The sequence below is a fragment of the Trachurus japonicus genome, chromosome 16, assembly GCF_045865225.1.
Source record: "Trachurus japonicus isolate A0001 chromosome 16, Traja_1.0".
Classification (NCBI taxonomy): domain Eukaryota; kingdom Metazoa; phylum Chordata; class Actinopteri; order Carangiformes; family Carangidae; genus Trachurus; species Trachurus japonicus.
The window spans coordinates 26,107,064-26,123,788 of record NC_140922.1 but is presented as its reverse complement, the minus strand read 5'-3'; the positions used below and the strand labels follow the sequence as shown (position 1 = coordinate 26,123,788).

General features: G+C 42.0%; 1 protein-coding gene across 33 annotated transcripts in view; it reads right to left on the bottom strand.

Annotated features, from left to right (window-relative positions):
• The window catches only part of rims2a (regulating synaptic membrane exocytosis 2a), a 141,303-nt gene that overhangs the window by 10,795 nt on the left and 113,783 nt on the right, over positions 1–16,725 (bottom strand). For 22 of the 33 annotated variants that reach the window (XM_085802828.1, XM_085802813.1, XM_085802811.1 and 19 more), the window contains one exon: positions 9,103–9,320. The exons of 3 other annotated variants lie outside the window; for them this stretch is intronic. In XM_085802828.1, coding sequence (XP_085658954.1) covers positions 9,103–9,320 — 218 coding nt within the window. Of the gene's footprint in view, positions 1–9,102; positions 9,348–16,725 lie in introns of all 33 variants that reach the window. 8 more of the 33 variants (XM_085802826.1, XM_085802833.1, XM_085802819.1 and 5 more) reach the window with 1 other exon arrangement.

Sequence of the window (16,725 nt, the reverse complement as noted above, 5' to 3'; positions counted from 1 at the left end):
ACAGCCATTCGATTTAATTATATTGTTGCTCACTTTCCTTCTAGCTCTGAGTTTTTGGTGCTGGGGAGGCAGCAAATCGTTCATATACTGTACTGTAGAAGAGAAGTTAACTACAGCGGTGAGAATCATATAAACGTACATGTAAATGAAAGCAGTGAGAATAAATAAATGAAGCGTCCAACATAAAAAAAATTTCTTACTGGCCCGCTTGGCCAGTAGATTTCAGTTTTACTGTCCCCTTGCGTATTTTCATTGGCTCGGACACCAAAAAATGAAAATAACTATTTTTTCAACCAAACCGTGTTTATTAATTGAAATTGGTTAAATTGTTCACATGTTATTTTCCAGGATTAAAATGATGTGTTGGAACCTGGAAAAAAAACACCAACTTGTGAGCTGGTGCCAGTGAGAAATGTAGCAGTGGCTGCCGCAACCAAATTCTCTATGTGATGCAGGAAAAACCCTGTTCACATTCAATTGTTTACATTTAACAGAATAGACAAAACCGGCGCTCTATGAAGCTTAAAAAATAAACAGCTGATCACATGAAGCATTTTGATTTTCCCACGTGCACTCTAGTGAATGACGATGCATGTCGTCGTACGGGCCAGTGACCGGCCAATCACTGATTACAGTGATTACAGTGACAATCAACTTGCCTGTACTTTAATTGGCCCCGGGCCAGCGGACCATGGGTTACGTCAAACCCTTGAGTATCGTGTACATATATATATATAAATATAAAATCACATACAGATACATACACACACACACAGCACACCAACTTTACACACAAACATGCTGACACATTCTCTTGCCATTTGGATCACACCTTCAGTAGAAGGTGCGAGGTGAAGAGAGGCGTGTATGAAACGTGAAGGTGTAGCAGTTGGAACAGTCCGTCCCCTGGCTGCCTCCCTCCACTCAGTGGTGCAAACACTGACGCCACAACAGATGGAGAGTGAACCGGAGAGAGAAAGGATCTAAACACTGCCAAGCCTGACGTGTGTAGAAGAAATGTCATGATACCAACTGCTGACATCAGTCCAGCTGACCTTTTGTGTTTTAACATTGTGATGCGTGAAGTGTAAAAAATTCCTTTGTGTGTGAAAAATGCCTCACGCTTGAAACAGGAAACAAACATGTTTAGAACCAGCTTCATGAGCAAATGAGCAGAAGTATCATCATGCCTACGCTCTATGACTAAACTGACCGCAGTATTTTTCTAGTGCATGTCTGTTCAGACTTCCTCTTTGACTGACTGCTCCAGAGAGCAGCTGTCAGCTTCTGAAGACAAAACAATTTGAAGAGGAAGTCCATAAAGTATTTTTAGCAGCACTTTAGCAGAAAAATCTAAAAATGTAGGATGGAAGTTAATTTTTAGTCCGGTTCAGATGGGAGGCAAGAATGAAGTGGATTGAAATGTGGGACACAAGTGGACACAAGCGTGTCCTAAACTGTGTCCAAGCCTCAGACTGAGGCAACGGAGACATATGGCTGAGGAACATGAGCCACACTGCAGGCCAATCACACTGAGCAGCTGGTGGAGCATGGCACAGTTTACAGGATGAATCAACAGCTTTTTTAACTGAGCTTATTGAGATGCTGTGTGAAGACAGATAATGTGCCACCAAAAATATTTTATATACTTAATATTTTTAAATTTAAACACTGACTGGTGCTTTCAAATGAAACTGTTAATATATGCGCATGGCTGTTTCTAAGAATTTTGATAGCGTCAATGAAAAATCTGTGAGAAACACATTATTAGTTTAATCTGTATAATAAATTAAAACTCAGGAGAATGCTGTTGCTCTGCTTGGGGGTAAATGAGTTTAATAGACAACACTATAAAAGTATTGCTTTTATAAAAGTGGCTATGAGTGCGTTTCCATCAGGCTCGTTCCTGCACAGCTTGCGGAGTTATTGTTCATGTAATATCCAGGGTCAACATGATATATTTTTTCTGCTCTGCTTGGATCACAGTTCAATTATGCTCAAACATAATTACCACAAAACAGAAAAAAAAAATCTTCAAGACAAGAACATTGGTTAATTTCTTGGATAACGCAGAGTACGCTGTCTGCTAGGAGAGACACCATGTGCTGCTCTCAGTGTGAAAACAATTTATTTTGTCCGTCAGCTCTGATAGTCACGTCACAGCTTGTGAATAAACATAAAGTCGTCAGTAATTAATACAGTGCTTACAGAAGGACTTCTTCAGATAAAGATTAAGCGGTTTCGGTAAGACACACTTGTGATTCTGATACCATGAAAAAATGATTTCATTTCTGTGGATAGTCAATTATCTCAAGAGGATATTATCATCTAAATGCTTAGGGACAAATAAGTTGTGTTTGATTTTAAGTATAGTCAGCAGCATGCTCTGGTTTCACGAGAACTGAGAGTGTAAAAAAACAAACGAAAAATTTGCTGTATCTTAATTGATTTTCGCCTTCATTAAATGTATAGCTCCATTCATTCCATAAAGGATGCAATATCAAAAATTTTATGTCACACCATTATAAATGGAGCACTGTGGTGCTTCAAACCTGACGTAGAGGAACATGCGTGTTCCTCTACAAAATCTGACTAAATAATCGCACTATGATTTTTTTTCCCCACATAATGTTCAGTCATTGCACACCTGCAACACTAGGCCCTTATTTGCATTAATATTAACATAATGTATAGACAGACTCGTGCAGTAGCCTCCTACAATGTGAGTGTGATAAATTAGCCTTATTGTAAATGCAAGCCATGCACGTTTGTGTATGACTAATACTGTAACTTTAAAGAGGAATCTCAGAGGGTGCGTGGCAGCCTCAGCCTCAGCCCGGTACAGTCAATGGACCAGAAGACACGGACACTTCATCAAAACTGATTGCAGCTCTTGGCAGATGGATAGATCTGTCAGGTCACATCACACCATAACGGTGGTGAACAACAACCACTCTGAAAAAGTGGTGAGAAAATCAACACCAGCAGACAAACCTCAGTTCCAACAGCACCACCATGATAGATGCAATACAAAACACATTTCTCTGTCAGCTCAGTGGATTTTCTATCCCTCTGAGTGTATATAGGTTACTGGCCTGACAGCTCTCCAGCATCTTTTTCAGTATATTGCAGTAGAACCGTTAATAGAATTTGAAACCTATAAAAGCAGCACTGCTCCTACACTATATCCACACATTTAGGTCACTGCAGAGATGGCTCATCTGAGACTGACGCTGATTAACAGCCACGTGTCCTCTAGTGGATTATTGTAATAGAGATGGAAGGGGAGGGTGCAGCGGTGGGGGGAGGTAGACAGGAAAGGCTACCATCGATGTGCGCTAGAGGAGTGACGGAAAGAGGAGAAGGTGGAGCGAGAAGACGGAGAAGAACAAAGAAGAGAGATGTAATGATGATATGGAGATACAAGCAGTTATAGGACTCAACGAGAGACTAAGTAGGGTAGAGGGAAGTGGGGGCGAGAGAGGAGCAGAGCGCCGGTGTCCCTCGGCCTCGGCTCTACCTGTGCTGCTGTGTTCCTTTCATGCATCATCCTGAGAGCGGTGTGTCTGCTCCGGCCCCAGAGGAGATTAATTAGCAGCCTCAGCAATTGAAGGAGCTGCTGAGATAGGCACCCAACTCAGCGCAGAAGACAAATTACCCCGACTGAAAGCTCAAAGTTCAGCTATTTTACCACATACAAAACAGTCTGAGGACTTTGCAGGTCCAGAACTACGTCAGTACCCGGAGAACAGTGAGAGAGGAGGGGAGGGGGCGGCTGGAGTACACTCTTCTCTCTTCTCTCCCTTTTTTTTCAGGATGCATGTGCCTCTAAGTAAAGTTTTGAATTTACCAGTAAACGTGAGTGAACCTGGGAACATTTACGTGTTAGAAAACGCTGAAGATTTGACTTCTGACCGTGTGAAACAGCAGCATATGGACAAACTGTTACCTAGCAATGTGCCTGAGGTGTCAGGTTGGACATCAGCAGTTAATCAAATCAAAGCTTTTCCTGTAAGTAAAAGTAGGAAAATGTTGTGATACTGAGCCAATGCTATGGCACAATGCAACATGAATGCATTCAAAATAAGAAACGAGAGATGATGTATCACACAAGAAGCTCACAGAGTCTCGTATGATCCAAACGTTGAGTTTCTCTCAGGGTCATGTCGAGAAAAGTAGGACGTAAGAAGAATTATGATGGGGTACTCAAGGCTGCACCCTGGGGGCGAGGATGCAGGATGTTACTTACAATGTATTATTCCACGTACTCAGAATCCTCCCCACTGTTTCCATCTTTCTCTTATTTCTATATCACTGTGGGCAGTCGTGCCTGTTTTTGCCTATTAAGGCCCAATTTTCTGTATTTCCTGCGCGGTTCATCTCCGCAGCCGTAATAGTCAAAGGCTGGTGCTGAGCTGTACAGATTGGTGTTGATTATGTTTCTGGGACACCATCTGAAATCTTAGACGGAGACCATTGCTATTGAAACAGATTATCGGGTACTGAAGAGAAAAACTGTAGAGAGAGAAAAAAAAGCTGAATCTTTCTTTAGCGTTGTGAAAGAGAGACAGCTGTCTTCTTCTGTCTGGGCATCAGGCAGAAAGAGACAAGAGAGAGTTCACTGGACTGAAAGGGCTTGTCTTCCCAATGTGCATACTGGACAGAAAGAGTGGAGGGAAAATTAGGATTGCTCCTGCAGAGGGAATTGAAATAATCCTAAATAATTCACATAAAGACATGAAGCAAAGAGCAGGAAGCTCATTTTTAAGTTTGGCTGAATGCACACACAACAAATCCTTTTGTGCTCAACAGTTGCAGCAAACTGCTTCAAGAGGTCAAAGAATAATGTTGTCCTGGACAAACGGCCTTTTAAATATTGTGGTATTTTGCACAATAACTCTGCAGTGGGCCTCATGGTGCATCTGTATTGGTGGAGCAATGTTGTGGGAAACATATTGCCATATTTTTTGCACTAATGTATATGGATACAAACTATATATGGAAGTACTCAGGGGCGGAGTGGCCATCGGGAGGACCGGGAGATTTCCCGGTCGGCCGGCGGCCAATAAACTCAAGTGAGCCGGCCCGCAAGCTGCCCTGCGTGGCATTAAAAGTAACATTGCGCGCATGCCGCCATGATAATCTCCAAGCTCTACCTCTTCACCTGTTTAAAAAGTCCAACCATTATTTGTACCCCTTCATGTCTCTCTACATTTCACTCATGGTTGCGATAGTGAATCAGACTCTCATCAATCCAGCCTACTAAATGATTTTTGTTTAGCCTCCTATCTTTATCTAATTATTTTTGTTCAATGTTACAGAACTTTCATGACCACAAAATATAAAATAACCAGCAATTTAATTTGTTTGTTTGTTCTTAAACTAATGTAGCAATGTGCAAAGCTTCATGGGAAATGCGTCAGCCTGTCACTGTGAAAGTTATCATTAAACTAGCGGCTACGGCTAAAAACAGATCGACTCACGGAAGCTACCCAGCAAACCTTATCAGTCCTGCCCGTGTGTTACGTTATCTATAAGTTATATTATTTTAACAAGACAACACAGTCCGTGCTTTACTGCAAGTGGGCCAGGGGGCGTCGGTACGCGGACCGCGGTATGAGCCGGCGGAGCCTCTCACATCACAGCAGCAGCTTACTCTGTCTTCTCCATGGGCACGCAAGCTGTTGGTGAGTAGGACAAGACCCGAAACGAAACCGTGGCGTTTGCAGCGCGCTGTTAGTAAAATCAATTTGCAGAGTAGAGTAGTTGAGAGGGGGAAACAAAGGAGTAAACATGACTGGATGTAATGTTATGGTCAGCAGTGTTAAGTAGGCTAAATCTGCTTGGGAGGCACTAATTGCAGCTCTTTCACATTCTGTATATGTAATTTCTTTCTTTTCTTTTCTTTTTTTTTTAGCTATAGATAAAAGTAACAATGTGTTAAAATGCACCAGAGTATGGGAAATGGTGTAGCCTTTATAAAAAAAATTCTGGGGGAGGCCCCCAGACCCCCAATTAAGTTGTTTCACCCACATTTATTTATTTATTTATTTATTTTTGCTTCTGGCACTCATATATTTTGCCATATGGAATGACAACATAGCTCTGTTTGAGCGGTGAGCGGCACAGAAATATGTAAAGGGTGTGTGTGTGTGTGTGTGTGTGTGTGTGTGGGGGGGGGTTGGGCCGATGGTGGGCCGGTGCGGTCAGAATTTTCCTGGTAGATTTTGGTGCCCCACTCCGCCCCTGGAAGTACTACATTATCAGTTCAATAATATATGTTTGAAAGCATCAAAATGTTGCAGTGTTTTAGGTAGAATATGTTTTCAGTGTGTTTATTAAACCTTAAGGCTGCACACTAGACTTTGTTTGTGTGGACAGTGCGTCAGTCCCATGAACTGCTGACAACATCTTCATCAGCAGGTTTTTGTGCCTCTCTACTGAGAATATGTAGCACAGACAGTAAACGCAATGCACTAGGTTTAATGAGAAGAAAAAACAGGTATTCTTTCAGATGTCAATCAGTGGGGGGTAGGGTGGGGTGGGGTGGGATACAAAGACATGAGTTGGCAGAGGCAGGGAAATTGGTTTTCAATGAGCTGTATGGTTTCTGCTGAGTCAAGCTGTGTAGTCGTTCTTTGGTTTGGGGTGTGTAGGGAAGGAACTGGTCTCCAATGAGCTTAAATCATACATGTTCCAGGGACAAGCGGACGTCTTTATTATGACCATAATTATGATTCATTGTGATCATAATCAACCTGAGGTTTCAGCTCATTATGACTAGTTTAACATCAATAATGTCTCTAAATGAGCACAAGCATTTAACCTTCACTTTGTAAAACAGCTCGTGTCAAACTCAGAGTCAGTGTCAGTTCTCAAATTAACTCTGTTAAAATTTCTCTGTTTCTTGGCAACATCATTGCTCATCATTTGATTTCTTCTTTTCTTGAACAAAAAAAAACCCAACAACACATACTTGCTTTCTTTATGTACTGCCTTAAACCATGTCCTCTTTTTGTTTCTCTCAACAAAGAAACATGTCGTGCTGTTTCATTGTTCACAGCTACGTTCTACCTACTGGATGCCTTGTTGAATGCAATCAGGTATTTAGGAGGCTACTCTTTCTCGTCTGTTTCTCTGTGCTACCCCCCTCACACTCAGCGTCAGCTGCTGTCATCATGATGAATTGATGAACTTCTGTACAACGTATACCGCCTTCATCACAGCACGGCAAACATTTATTCAGGCAATGTGATACATTTGTATTTCCTGAAAAAGCGGGAGCCCTTCCATGGAGGAGCAAAACCCAGCACTTCAAACCAAGAACTGCAAATTGTGTACACACGGCTCATGACGGCCACCTGGGAGCACATCCATTTCCATCGAACCAACCTGTGTTTGTCAAAGACAGAGACGTGCCGCTCGGCTGATCCGCCCCACCCCCTCCACCAACCCAGCATTTGGCAGTGCACACAAACCGCCGAGCAGCCTCTTAAAGTCGACCGTCCTTTGAATGCACCCTTTTAGCGGGCGATGAGCCTCTCAGGATAGTGCACAACAAAGTAGGGCACAAGGCAGCTTGGCAGTGCTGGTGCTGGTGCAGAACCAAAGACAGATCTCAAATACTGAAGCACTCTGTGAAGCTCCATCTGAGGCACTCACAAGCACTGAGTGAAATATTGATGGTCTCTAGGAGATGCAAGTTGTCCAGAGTGTGCTGTGTCTGCACGGGGAAGAGTGTGTGTGTGACTTTGTTCCTGTGACTGTGTTAATGTGAGTATCCAAAAATAAAAATCTGAACAAATGTCAACTTGTTTTTGTCTGTTGTCCAAAAGTAAACTCCATGATAGCGATCTAACTAGAATATCATTAATAGTTGACATAGAGAGCTGCATGCCTTACTTCTATTTACTTCTATCCTTCTATCCAGATCTATAATTAAACCTCACTTTAAATCACCAATGTTATACAGTAATTGACAAGATGACATGATTAATAATTAGTAGAATTTTTTTACTCGCCGAAGGCAGCAGCCCATGTGCCAGTCAAAGCACGACACGTGAGCACACCGCCCCCCCTCCACCTCTCCCCCATCACACCAATCATCCTTTCTATATGCACCTCTCCATCCCTCCACCAGGCTGTCTGCTGATGGCCAGAGGTGATTATTGACCACTTCAGGGTTAAAAAGGCGTTCACATAAACAGCCCCAAAGCCCAATCTGTGGGCCAGAGACATCACTGCTGACACCACCTGCTAAGCTGTTTTCACACTGTCTGGCACCAGCCACAGCCGTAGCTGTCACTCTCAAATGGTTATTGAGCACTTTCAGTAAAAAAGTAGGATAAAAAAAACACACACAGAAGAAAAGTAATAGCCCCATGCCCTGCAAAATGTCACAAAGCTCTTTCCACTGCAGAAAAACACATATTCCTGCATTCAGCTGAGGGACAATGGGTTTGGAAAACACCAACGCAACTCATCCAAGCAGTCCATATCTTGCATGTGCACACACGCTCACATGCGCTCCCTCCAACCAAGAAACACAAACATCTGCAGACGCCCACAGAAGAAGCCTTTTACACCCACAAATCATCTTAGGCAAGAGAGCACCACCACGTAGAAAGGTGACAAAACGTGACCCGCTCCAGTCAGCCGAGGCCAGCGCCGGCGGCAGAAACGCAAAGCCGTTAAACAGCAAAAGCACATTTTTAAAAATCAAATGTCAAATTAATACAACAGAAGGACAATAAATATCAGCGTTATGGATGAAGACATAAAAAGTGGCGAAATAGAAAAAGGAAAGAAAAAAGGGGTGGGGGGTAGGAAGAGAAAGAGGGGTTTCCAGGAGAGGTGTTAACCTAGAAAAAAAAGGAAAGAGAGGGTGTGAGGAAAAGTCATGCTGTTGTTTTCACCTCGGCAAAGTCCAGAGCCCCCTGTAGATAGGAAAAAAGGGTGAGGAAGGGGAAGAAGTAGAGAGGAGCAGGATTAGAAGTCAACATTCAGAGAAACACACACAGATACGACAGAAGGCCACAGGACAGATGCACATATGAACATACAGAGAGTACAGTACACTGGCCGTGCACTTGGATGCCCTACCTGTTTGGCTGAGCTGAGAGGTGCTACGGCTCTTGCGCGACATGCCAACCATGGCCTGCATTTTGGCACCAATGCTGGAGCGCCTCTTCTTGTCGTCAGTGCCTACCGTGCCAACCGCCGTGTCCGACTGGCTGCCGTCCGTCTTCTCCAGGTTACACATGTCGCCGCTGATGCTTGTGCTCTTGGTAATGTTCATCCCGCCCGACGAGCCCATCTGCCTGTTTTTCATTTTGGATGCAAAGTCACTGTCAGCCACCGCCATTGACAGGGAGGGGGGCAGGCAAGGACAGAGCGGAGAGGAGAGGAGAGGAGAGGATAGGGCAGAGGAGAGGAGAGGAGAGAGGAGGCCGAGTGGATGTGAAAGGAGAGATGGTGGAGGAAGAAACAGGAGGAGAGGAGAGGAGAGAGGAGAGGAGGACAGGGTAGAGGAGGACAGGAGAGGACAGGAGGTGACAGGGTGTGGGGTGAAAAGGAGAAAAGGACAGAATTCAGGTCCAGGAGTTCATGACAGTTTATTACAGTATAGGTGAGTTTGGGGTTTAAGACTATCCATGCATCAGAAGATCAACCATTTTATATTCTTATGTATTTATGTAGGTGAGAACTGCTCATTTTTAAAGTTTCAATGTTATTTGGTCACTTTGAGCAGTAATAGTTGCCTTTTTATATCCTTTTTTATTGAACACTTGAACCAGACTGTGAGTCCACAGATCATTATAATCATTAGAAGTGAGAGTTTTGTGAGACAGGAAATCAGCAGCAGGGTTTTGATCATGATTAGCAGCTGGTGCTCAGTCTAGACATTTAATCAGTTGTTTGCTTGTAATTGCTTGTTAGGACTTTATATCTTCAGTAACTTTATTGCACTACCTTATGTTAGAGTTGTTCTTTTTTTAAAAAGTTGAAATAAATTCATTATTCATGTTTACATGTGTCTTTGCCCTCTTTCTTGCTCATACATGAGAACAAAGTGCTCATAATGTCTGTGCTTTCAAGATATTACACATATTCATATTTCATGAGCTCAGGGTATATTTAACTTTACATTTGTACTTTTGGGCAAACTTCATCTGCTGAGTAACGTTAGTGTGAAACGTTAGTGTGAAACGACTCATGAAACCTTGTGATAAGATCCTAACATCTGTTTGAACTTTCAGTCAGTTGTTTGTTTGTTAGTTTAAAGATTCATTTCAGAGGAAACATCAAATGTGCCAGAATGAGCCAAAAGTTGGTAGATAATTCAACTTGCTTATGACTTGAAGATGACAGGAAGTGCAATTACATTCTGTCTGACACCTGCACTCCTCTGCTCTCTGCAGGTAGAAATGACTGTGCAACTTCTCTGGGCCCGAGTCGTGACCACTCATTCAGGACATTAACTGCACACAAAAAGTTGTTTCTTCGCAGCATTATTCTCAAACTCTTCCTGTTTGAAAGGAAATAGGCCAGCGTCCAAATTGAGGTCTTATTTTAGCCCTGCCAGTAAAATTATCTTAAAGAGACAAATTACATTCTGTTTCATAGGTTCTGTATTCTTAATGGGATGAGTTACGTGTAGCGCCTCGGGCTACTGTTCATTAATTAGTGTCTCCACTGTGAAACGTGTCTTATAAAGAGGAGTTATGGAGAGACATGTCGACTGAAATGGGAGAAGAATAAATACATTTTGACAATTGACTCCATCAATTACTTCAATTAGGCTGCTTCGAATTCTGCTCTTTCATATTATATTAGACATTAGTGTTCAACTCCATTGTATCAGAATCAGGGGAATCATCAGTATATATTGGGGATCATGTCCGACATGGTCAGGGTTTCAAAGTGCAGCATTACCTTGACAAGGAAGGTGAACGATGCTTTTAATCTAAATGTTCCCCCCCTTGCTACAGCTTCAGCAGTCTGCTGTCCAAGTCCACCTGGCACACACACAGGCTGGTCCCTGTGTTTTCAAGTTTACACCACATTTAGTTTGGCAGCCGCTGGTGAAATGAGTCAGATGTGCTGCAGAAGAATGAACACACCTCATATCTCAGCCTGCAGTAAAGCCTTTTGTTTATGCCAGGGTCTAATGCCAGCAGGTTCTGTTATGGATCAGCCTGTACTTTCACACATAAATATTGAATGCTTATTGGGAGATTAGTGGCTTTGATCAGTAAATGCAGCCCAGGAGCTTTGAAGCAGACTTCAAGCGCCTCAGCTCCTGACAACAGGACAGGGCTGATGTGCTACAGGTGACATTCTGAAATATGCTCTTTCACTATCATCACAGTGAGGCTGTATTTCATCTGCTCGGCTCACAGTGATAATGCTGCTGCTTTCATTACCAAATATCAGCTCGGAGGAGAGGTCAGGGGCACTGGGGCATTGTTACCTCCACCAGCCATTACCCACTGAGGTTAAAATGGATGAGCTCAGCTCAGTTCACAACCTTTCAAATGAAAATCCATGTTTTATGCAATATTTCAAAATAACACTCAATAATTGAATATTTAATGTAATTTATTCCTCTATTAGGACAAATCATCCTCTAGTCTGCACAGTGTCAGTCAACATGTTTATATCGAGGGCAAGCCTGGACCTGAAACCACTGGTCTCAGGACAGACTGCACCCAGAACAACTGATCAGATGGCTCTGTTTGGCCATCTCTATCCGCAACCAGAACCCTCTGGTCTCCTGGGACAGGTTTACTCAATGTTCCCAGAATCAGAGCCGTGAGAGATGATGCAACTTTAGTTTCTGTGCTCCTCACCTGTGGAAGAAGCTTCCTGAACCCCTGAGACCTGCTGACTCTCTCTGCTTGTTACATAATGTCCTTGCTTTGCCTTAACTGCAAAAGTCTGAGTTGGGTTCTTCCACTTTATTAAGGAAAATCTAATCTGAACAGAATCTTTCTACTTGTGTAAATTAACACACTCTTGGTTTTATGTTGGTTTGACCAGATTAAATATATGACTCATAATTTATTGATGCTGTGGACATTTCTCAGTGGACTGATTATTGGCATGATTGTTACTGATCTAAATCATAACTGCTTTAATAAGAAATCTTATATTGACTTCACTTTAACTTGATTTAGAATAAATATTACTGAATAAAGTAAATCCACAGAAGGTTCTAGTTGCTGCTCTCATTACGGTATCGCTGCTCCTCTCTGAACAGGTCTTGGCGCTCAGACCGGTCTCTGTGTAAATGTGCCTGCTTGGAGAAATGGGACTCTCCAGGGATTTCTGATTTTCACCCTCAGCCCAAAGAACATAGTGTTCCTCATCATTCAGATTGCACACCATGCACTTTCATCTGAGCCGAGATGCTCCCAAAATAAAACAAAACAAAACACAAACCTGGATTTTTTTTCTTGTTTCTTGTGAAAATTGTGTTGACAGATTTAAATACAGCCTAAACAGACTGATTTAAAAATAACCATTTAAGGCCTCAATAAACAATATATATCGAGTGTAAAGAATTCTTTTGAAGACCTCACCTTTATATAATAAAAAAATCTATATGAATATGAATCACTGTCTCACAGCGGCCTGCCAAACCTGCATTACAAAATCATTCAGAAACTCTGAAATGTGCTTTAAATGTGGTCAAATTCCAACTTTAAACATTTAGTTACATGTTTTAACTAAACTCATAAATTCACCTGCTCAACCAGGTAGAGGAAGAAATGCTGCTCGCTGTATGAAAATGTCATTCAAGTCATTTTTTGCTGCCTCCTCTCCTCCTCCCATACTTAGCCCTTTCTTCTTGTTTGCCTTTCACAGAGAAAAATCAATGCTTCTTTATCAGGTGAGGTGGAAAAATCGGTTTCCATGGCAACTGTGCCCCCAAGCCAGAGCATTAGCATGCGTGCACGCCTGTCAACACGGGCTACAAAGTTTTTCGTCATAGAGACCCGAAGTGAGCAGAATAGATGAAAAGTCTGAGTCTCGTGTTTTAACGTTTTGAAGCGTCGCGGTGGTCGGGTCTCTGCTGCCACTCACTACACAAGCTGATGCTGAATGAACATCCCTTACTTTTTTTTTTTTTTTTTAGTGACGATCAGTCCCTGCCTGGTTGAAACACCAGTCTTTACTCGTGGAGGTGAAGAGGTGATGTGGGATTTAAACGTGCTCTGTGAAAGCTCCTTACATCCTGGAGACCACTGGTCACAACATCAGCTTAGAGCCGTGTGTGTGTGTGTGTGTGTGTGTACGTGTGTGTGTGTGTGTGTGTGTGTGTGTGCACTCGTCTCTTTGTGCAACGGAGGCACCCATGCACTAAAAACACATATGGCTGCCACGGCGATTGTACACCAAGCCAATTTGAACAGGCCTGTTTAATGTGTAGCAGATGTATATTTACACTGTGACCTCAATACATAGAAGATGAGTCATAAGTAAATGTATCTAGCAGCGACGTTTCTGCTGCATCACACCGCCTCGCCCGCTCCTACACGCAGATAAGCAGAGTAGTGATTACAGCTTTTATCACTTGCAGCAGGTAGCGTCTTATCCTTTATCCTCCACTGATGTCTAGACACATGATTGATTATTAGTCCGTATTTGCAGAATCGATCTCGAGGCTCTCATCGCGAGGCCCTATGCTGTTAACTGTTTAGGTCCATTGTACAGGCTGGAGTGAGTGTCCTCACTGGCGGGGCTTACGTAACGGCACATGGAGAACAGAGGACCCTTCTCTTATCTCAGTGCACACAGCACATATCACACTGCTCGGCTCATGACATGGACACACAACAAATATTCTTCTCTTCTCAATTATTGATGGTTTTTGTGGTTTTGGTGCCACAGTTTCTTTTTGAAGGTTCTCTTAGATTCACAAAATAAAAGCATGTCATCTAACTGCTGCTCAAAGGTCAGTGACATATTCAGCAATAATGAGGAGTTTTCACTTGACAAGTGGGTAATATTTTAACTTTTGTGCACAGCGGGGAAATTTCAGCAATTAAACAAAGGCTGCTGTAACGTCCTGACAAATTAATTATACAGTAAATGTCATTGTCTTTACTTCCTCTATGCTCTCTTTTATCTGGTTTTATTATTCTATTAAGCAGTTTGTGATTATTTTATAGCAATAAAATGATAATAGTAATGATCATTATTAGAATAAAATAGAATAGAAAATACTTTATTAATCCCTAGGAGGTAAATTCTGATCGTTCAGCAGCTTACATAACCTAAAATAATATGATATTTGTTATATTAAATGATATAATTGTTATTATTATAATTATTACAATGTTATTATTATTTGTTGTTTATTAGTTTGCTTGCTAGACAGTAATTAACCTGCTGCTTAGCAACTTCCTGTGTCACTACTGTGTAAAGCTATTTGTAAACGGTTACTGTTGATCATTTGATTTATTTGTAGCTTATGTTAACACCATTTTATGAATCATATTTCGTATTGAGCTTAAGCACAGAGACACTGAGGCTATTAAAATGTTTAAACATCAGTGTAAAACTGCATTTTGTGACAAATTGCCTTTTTGTTCACAGTGTTGTGTGTGTGTGCAGCTTTTAAACTAAGATGAACATCCTCAGTCAAGCAGAATGACTCATGTGGTTGTAAAGTGACAAGTGTATATTATGGGTTTATACTGTAGCTGTCATGAAGGAGTTGATCACACAGGTGATAGGAGCTGTCAGTGTTGAACACTGGACTAATCCAACTCACTTTCAGTCAAGATGGAACACACTGATGAAACTGGAGAATTGTAGATGGATTTAAATGTATCTTCAAAATATAGTTTCTATTTTAAAATCACATTAATAACAGTTTCCAGTCACTTTACTGAAAGTGAATGAACAGCTGGTTGACAGTGCACGTATGAGGGTCGTGGTGTCACAGAGAGAGGAAGTGAAATGTTCTTGGCATGTGTAGGAGCAGCTGGGAGAATGTGGGGGAGTCGGGGTTGACAAGTTGCAGGTGCAGAGCGACAGGAAGCGTTTGAACGACACACACTGACAGACAACACACTGATGCAACATCTCAGCATTGAGCAGCACAGACAAACAGTAAAGCAACACAGACCACAGCCTGAGAGCGAAACCAACACACACCTGAATCTAAAGCTGCAGGTGTGTGTGTGTGTGTACATTTTCGGTGGATCTGATCACATGTGCATTCAGCCTCCCACACATGTGTGATCCTGTTTGTTAATCACACTGTTCACGCTGCTGCAGCATTAATCACACATAAGAGGGTATAGCTTTTATCTCCATGTGTTTTCTCCTAAGTCCAAGGAGACGTTGAGCAGCACTGATGTCGGTAAGAAGTACTAACGTGGATCCTGCTGTGAATGTGATTTGATAGTGGAGACATCTTATTAGGAGAGAAGCTAAGCTTTTATCCTGCTGAGGGACTCCAAATCAATTTGTTCTTGAATTTGCTCGACATACTTTTTTATATCTATCAGCGCTCTTCAGAAATTAAACTATACTCTCTGGTGGCCACAATGAAACAGTGTCATGTTAAATATAGTCTTAACATATCAGAACCAAATTGTTCTGCATGCATCAACTGAAAGAGTGAAGATTTCCATACATGCATTCAGTCATGTATGTTTCAATAAGAGTTTTTCATAGTACAAAGTGAAACGTGAACATCTGATCAAACCCCTGAACTCTTCTAGTCTGCTCCATGAGACAAAGCTCACACTAATAAAATCACTTAGCAACAAAGGAATCATTAGAGAACCCAAACTGATCTTAAAAGGTGCCAATGAGAAACGTATCAACTCACTATCATCTACCATCTAAATGTCAACAAATGTGTGGACTATGGGCCTTGGTTTTATCCACTCACGTTTGTGATATCACATGTTCCCTGAGATTTCATTATAACAGAATGAATGAAGGCCAATCCTAGTCGGTCCTATTCCATTCACTTCTACTATACTTCACTGTAATTTTCATTTTCCACAGAGTTTGCCTACTAGCTAGTCAGAACAAGAGAAACCTCAATGTCAACACTTTTGGACTGTCTGAAAATGGTAAAATATATTGAGAGTGAGGTCTGTGAATTTGTTACTTCTTTAGAAGTAGCTATATATTTTTTTTCTATGCACCGCAGTCAACTTCCCCTTTTCTTCCAGTTTAATCATGTAGTGAATAAAAGAAAGCATCATGTGTTAACAAGGCGCAGCTTGAGATCAGGCTGACACTCGTCTCATTAACCTACATACAGTACATATCCATCTAACCTCCACTCTCACCTCCTCACACTTTTGCATGTATTGTACATGCACACTGAGTTGCTTTACATAGGCTACTGTTTTTCTGCAGAAATAAATTAAACTGAACCTAGATTTAAGAAAAGGCTGATTTGAGTGAACTGTTGTAACTTAACACCAGACTGAACATCAGAGCTTTACCTCCTTATCGTGTTAGAGATTCAAGCTTCAAGCCTGTTTTAGCTCCGACCACGGCCACAGCCAGAGGTTGGGTGAGATCAGAGGCGTTCGCTCTGGAACCAGTAAAACAACCACATGTTGGTGGAGTGCTTCACTTCAGCGAGGTGGGAGGTTAAACCACTGGAGGTCAGCAAAGATGACCTGCAGTGAAGTTACTATTTCATTGCTTGCTGTGTTGTTTCCATGTCCATCTCATCTGCTACTG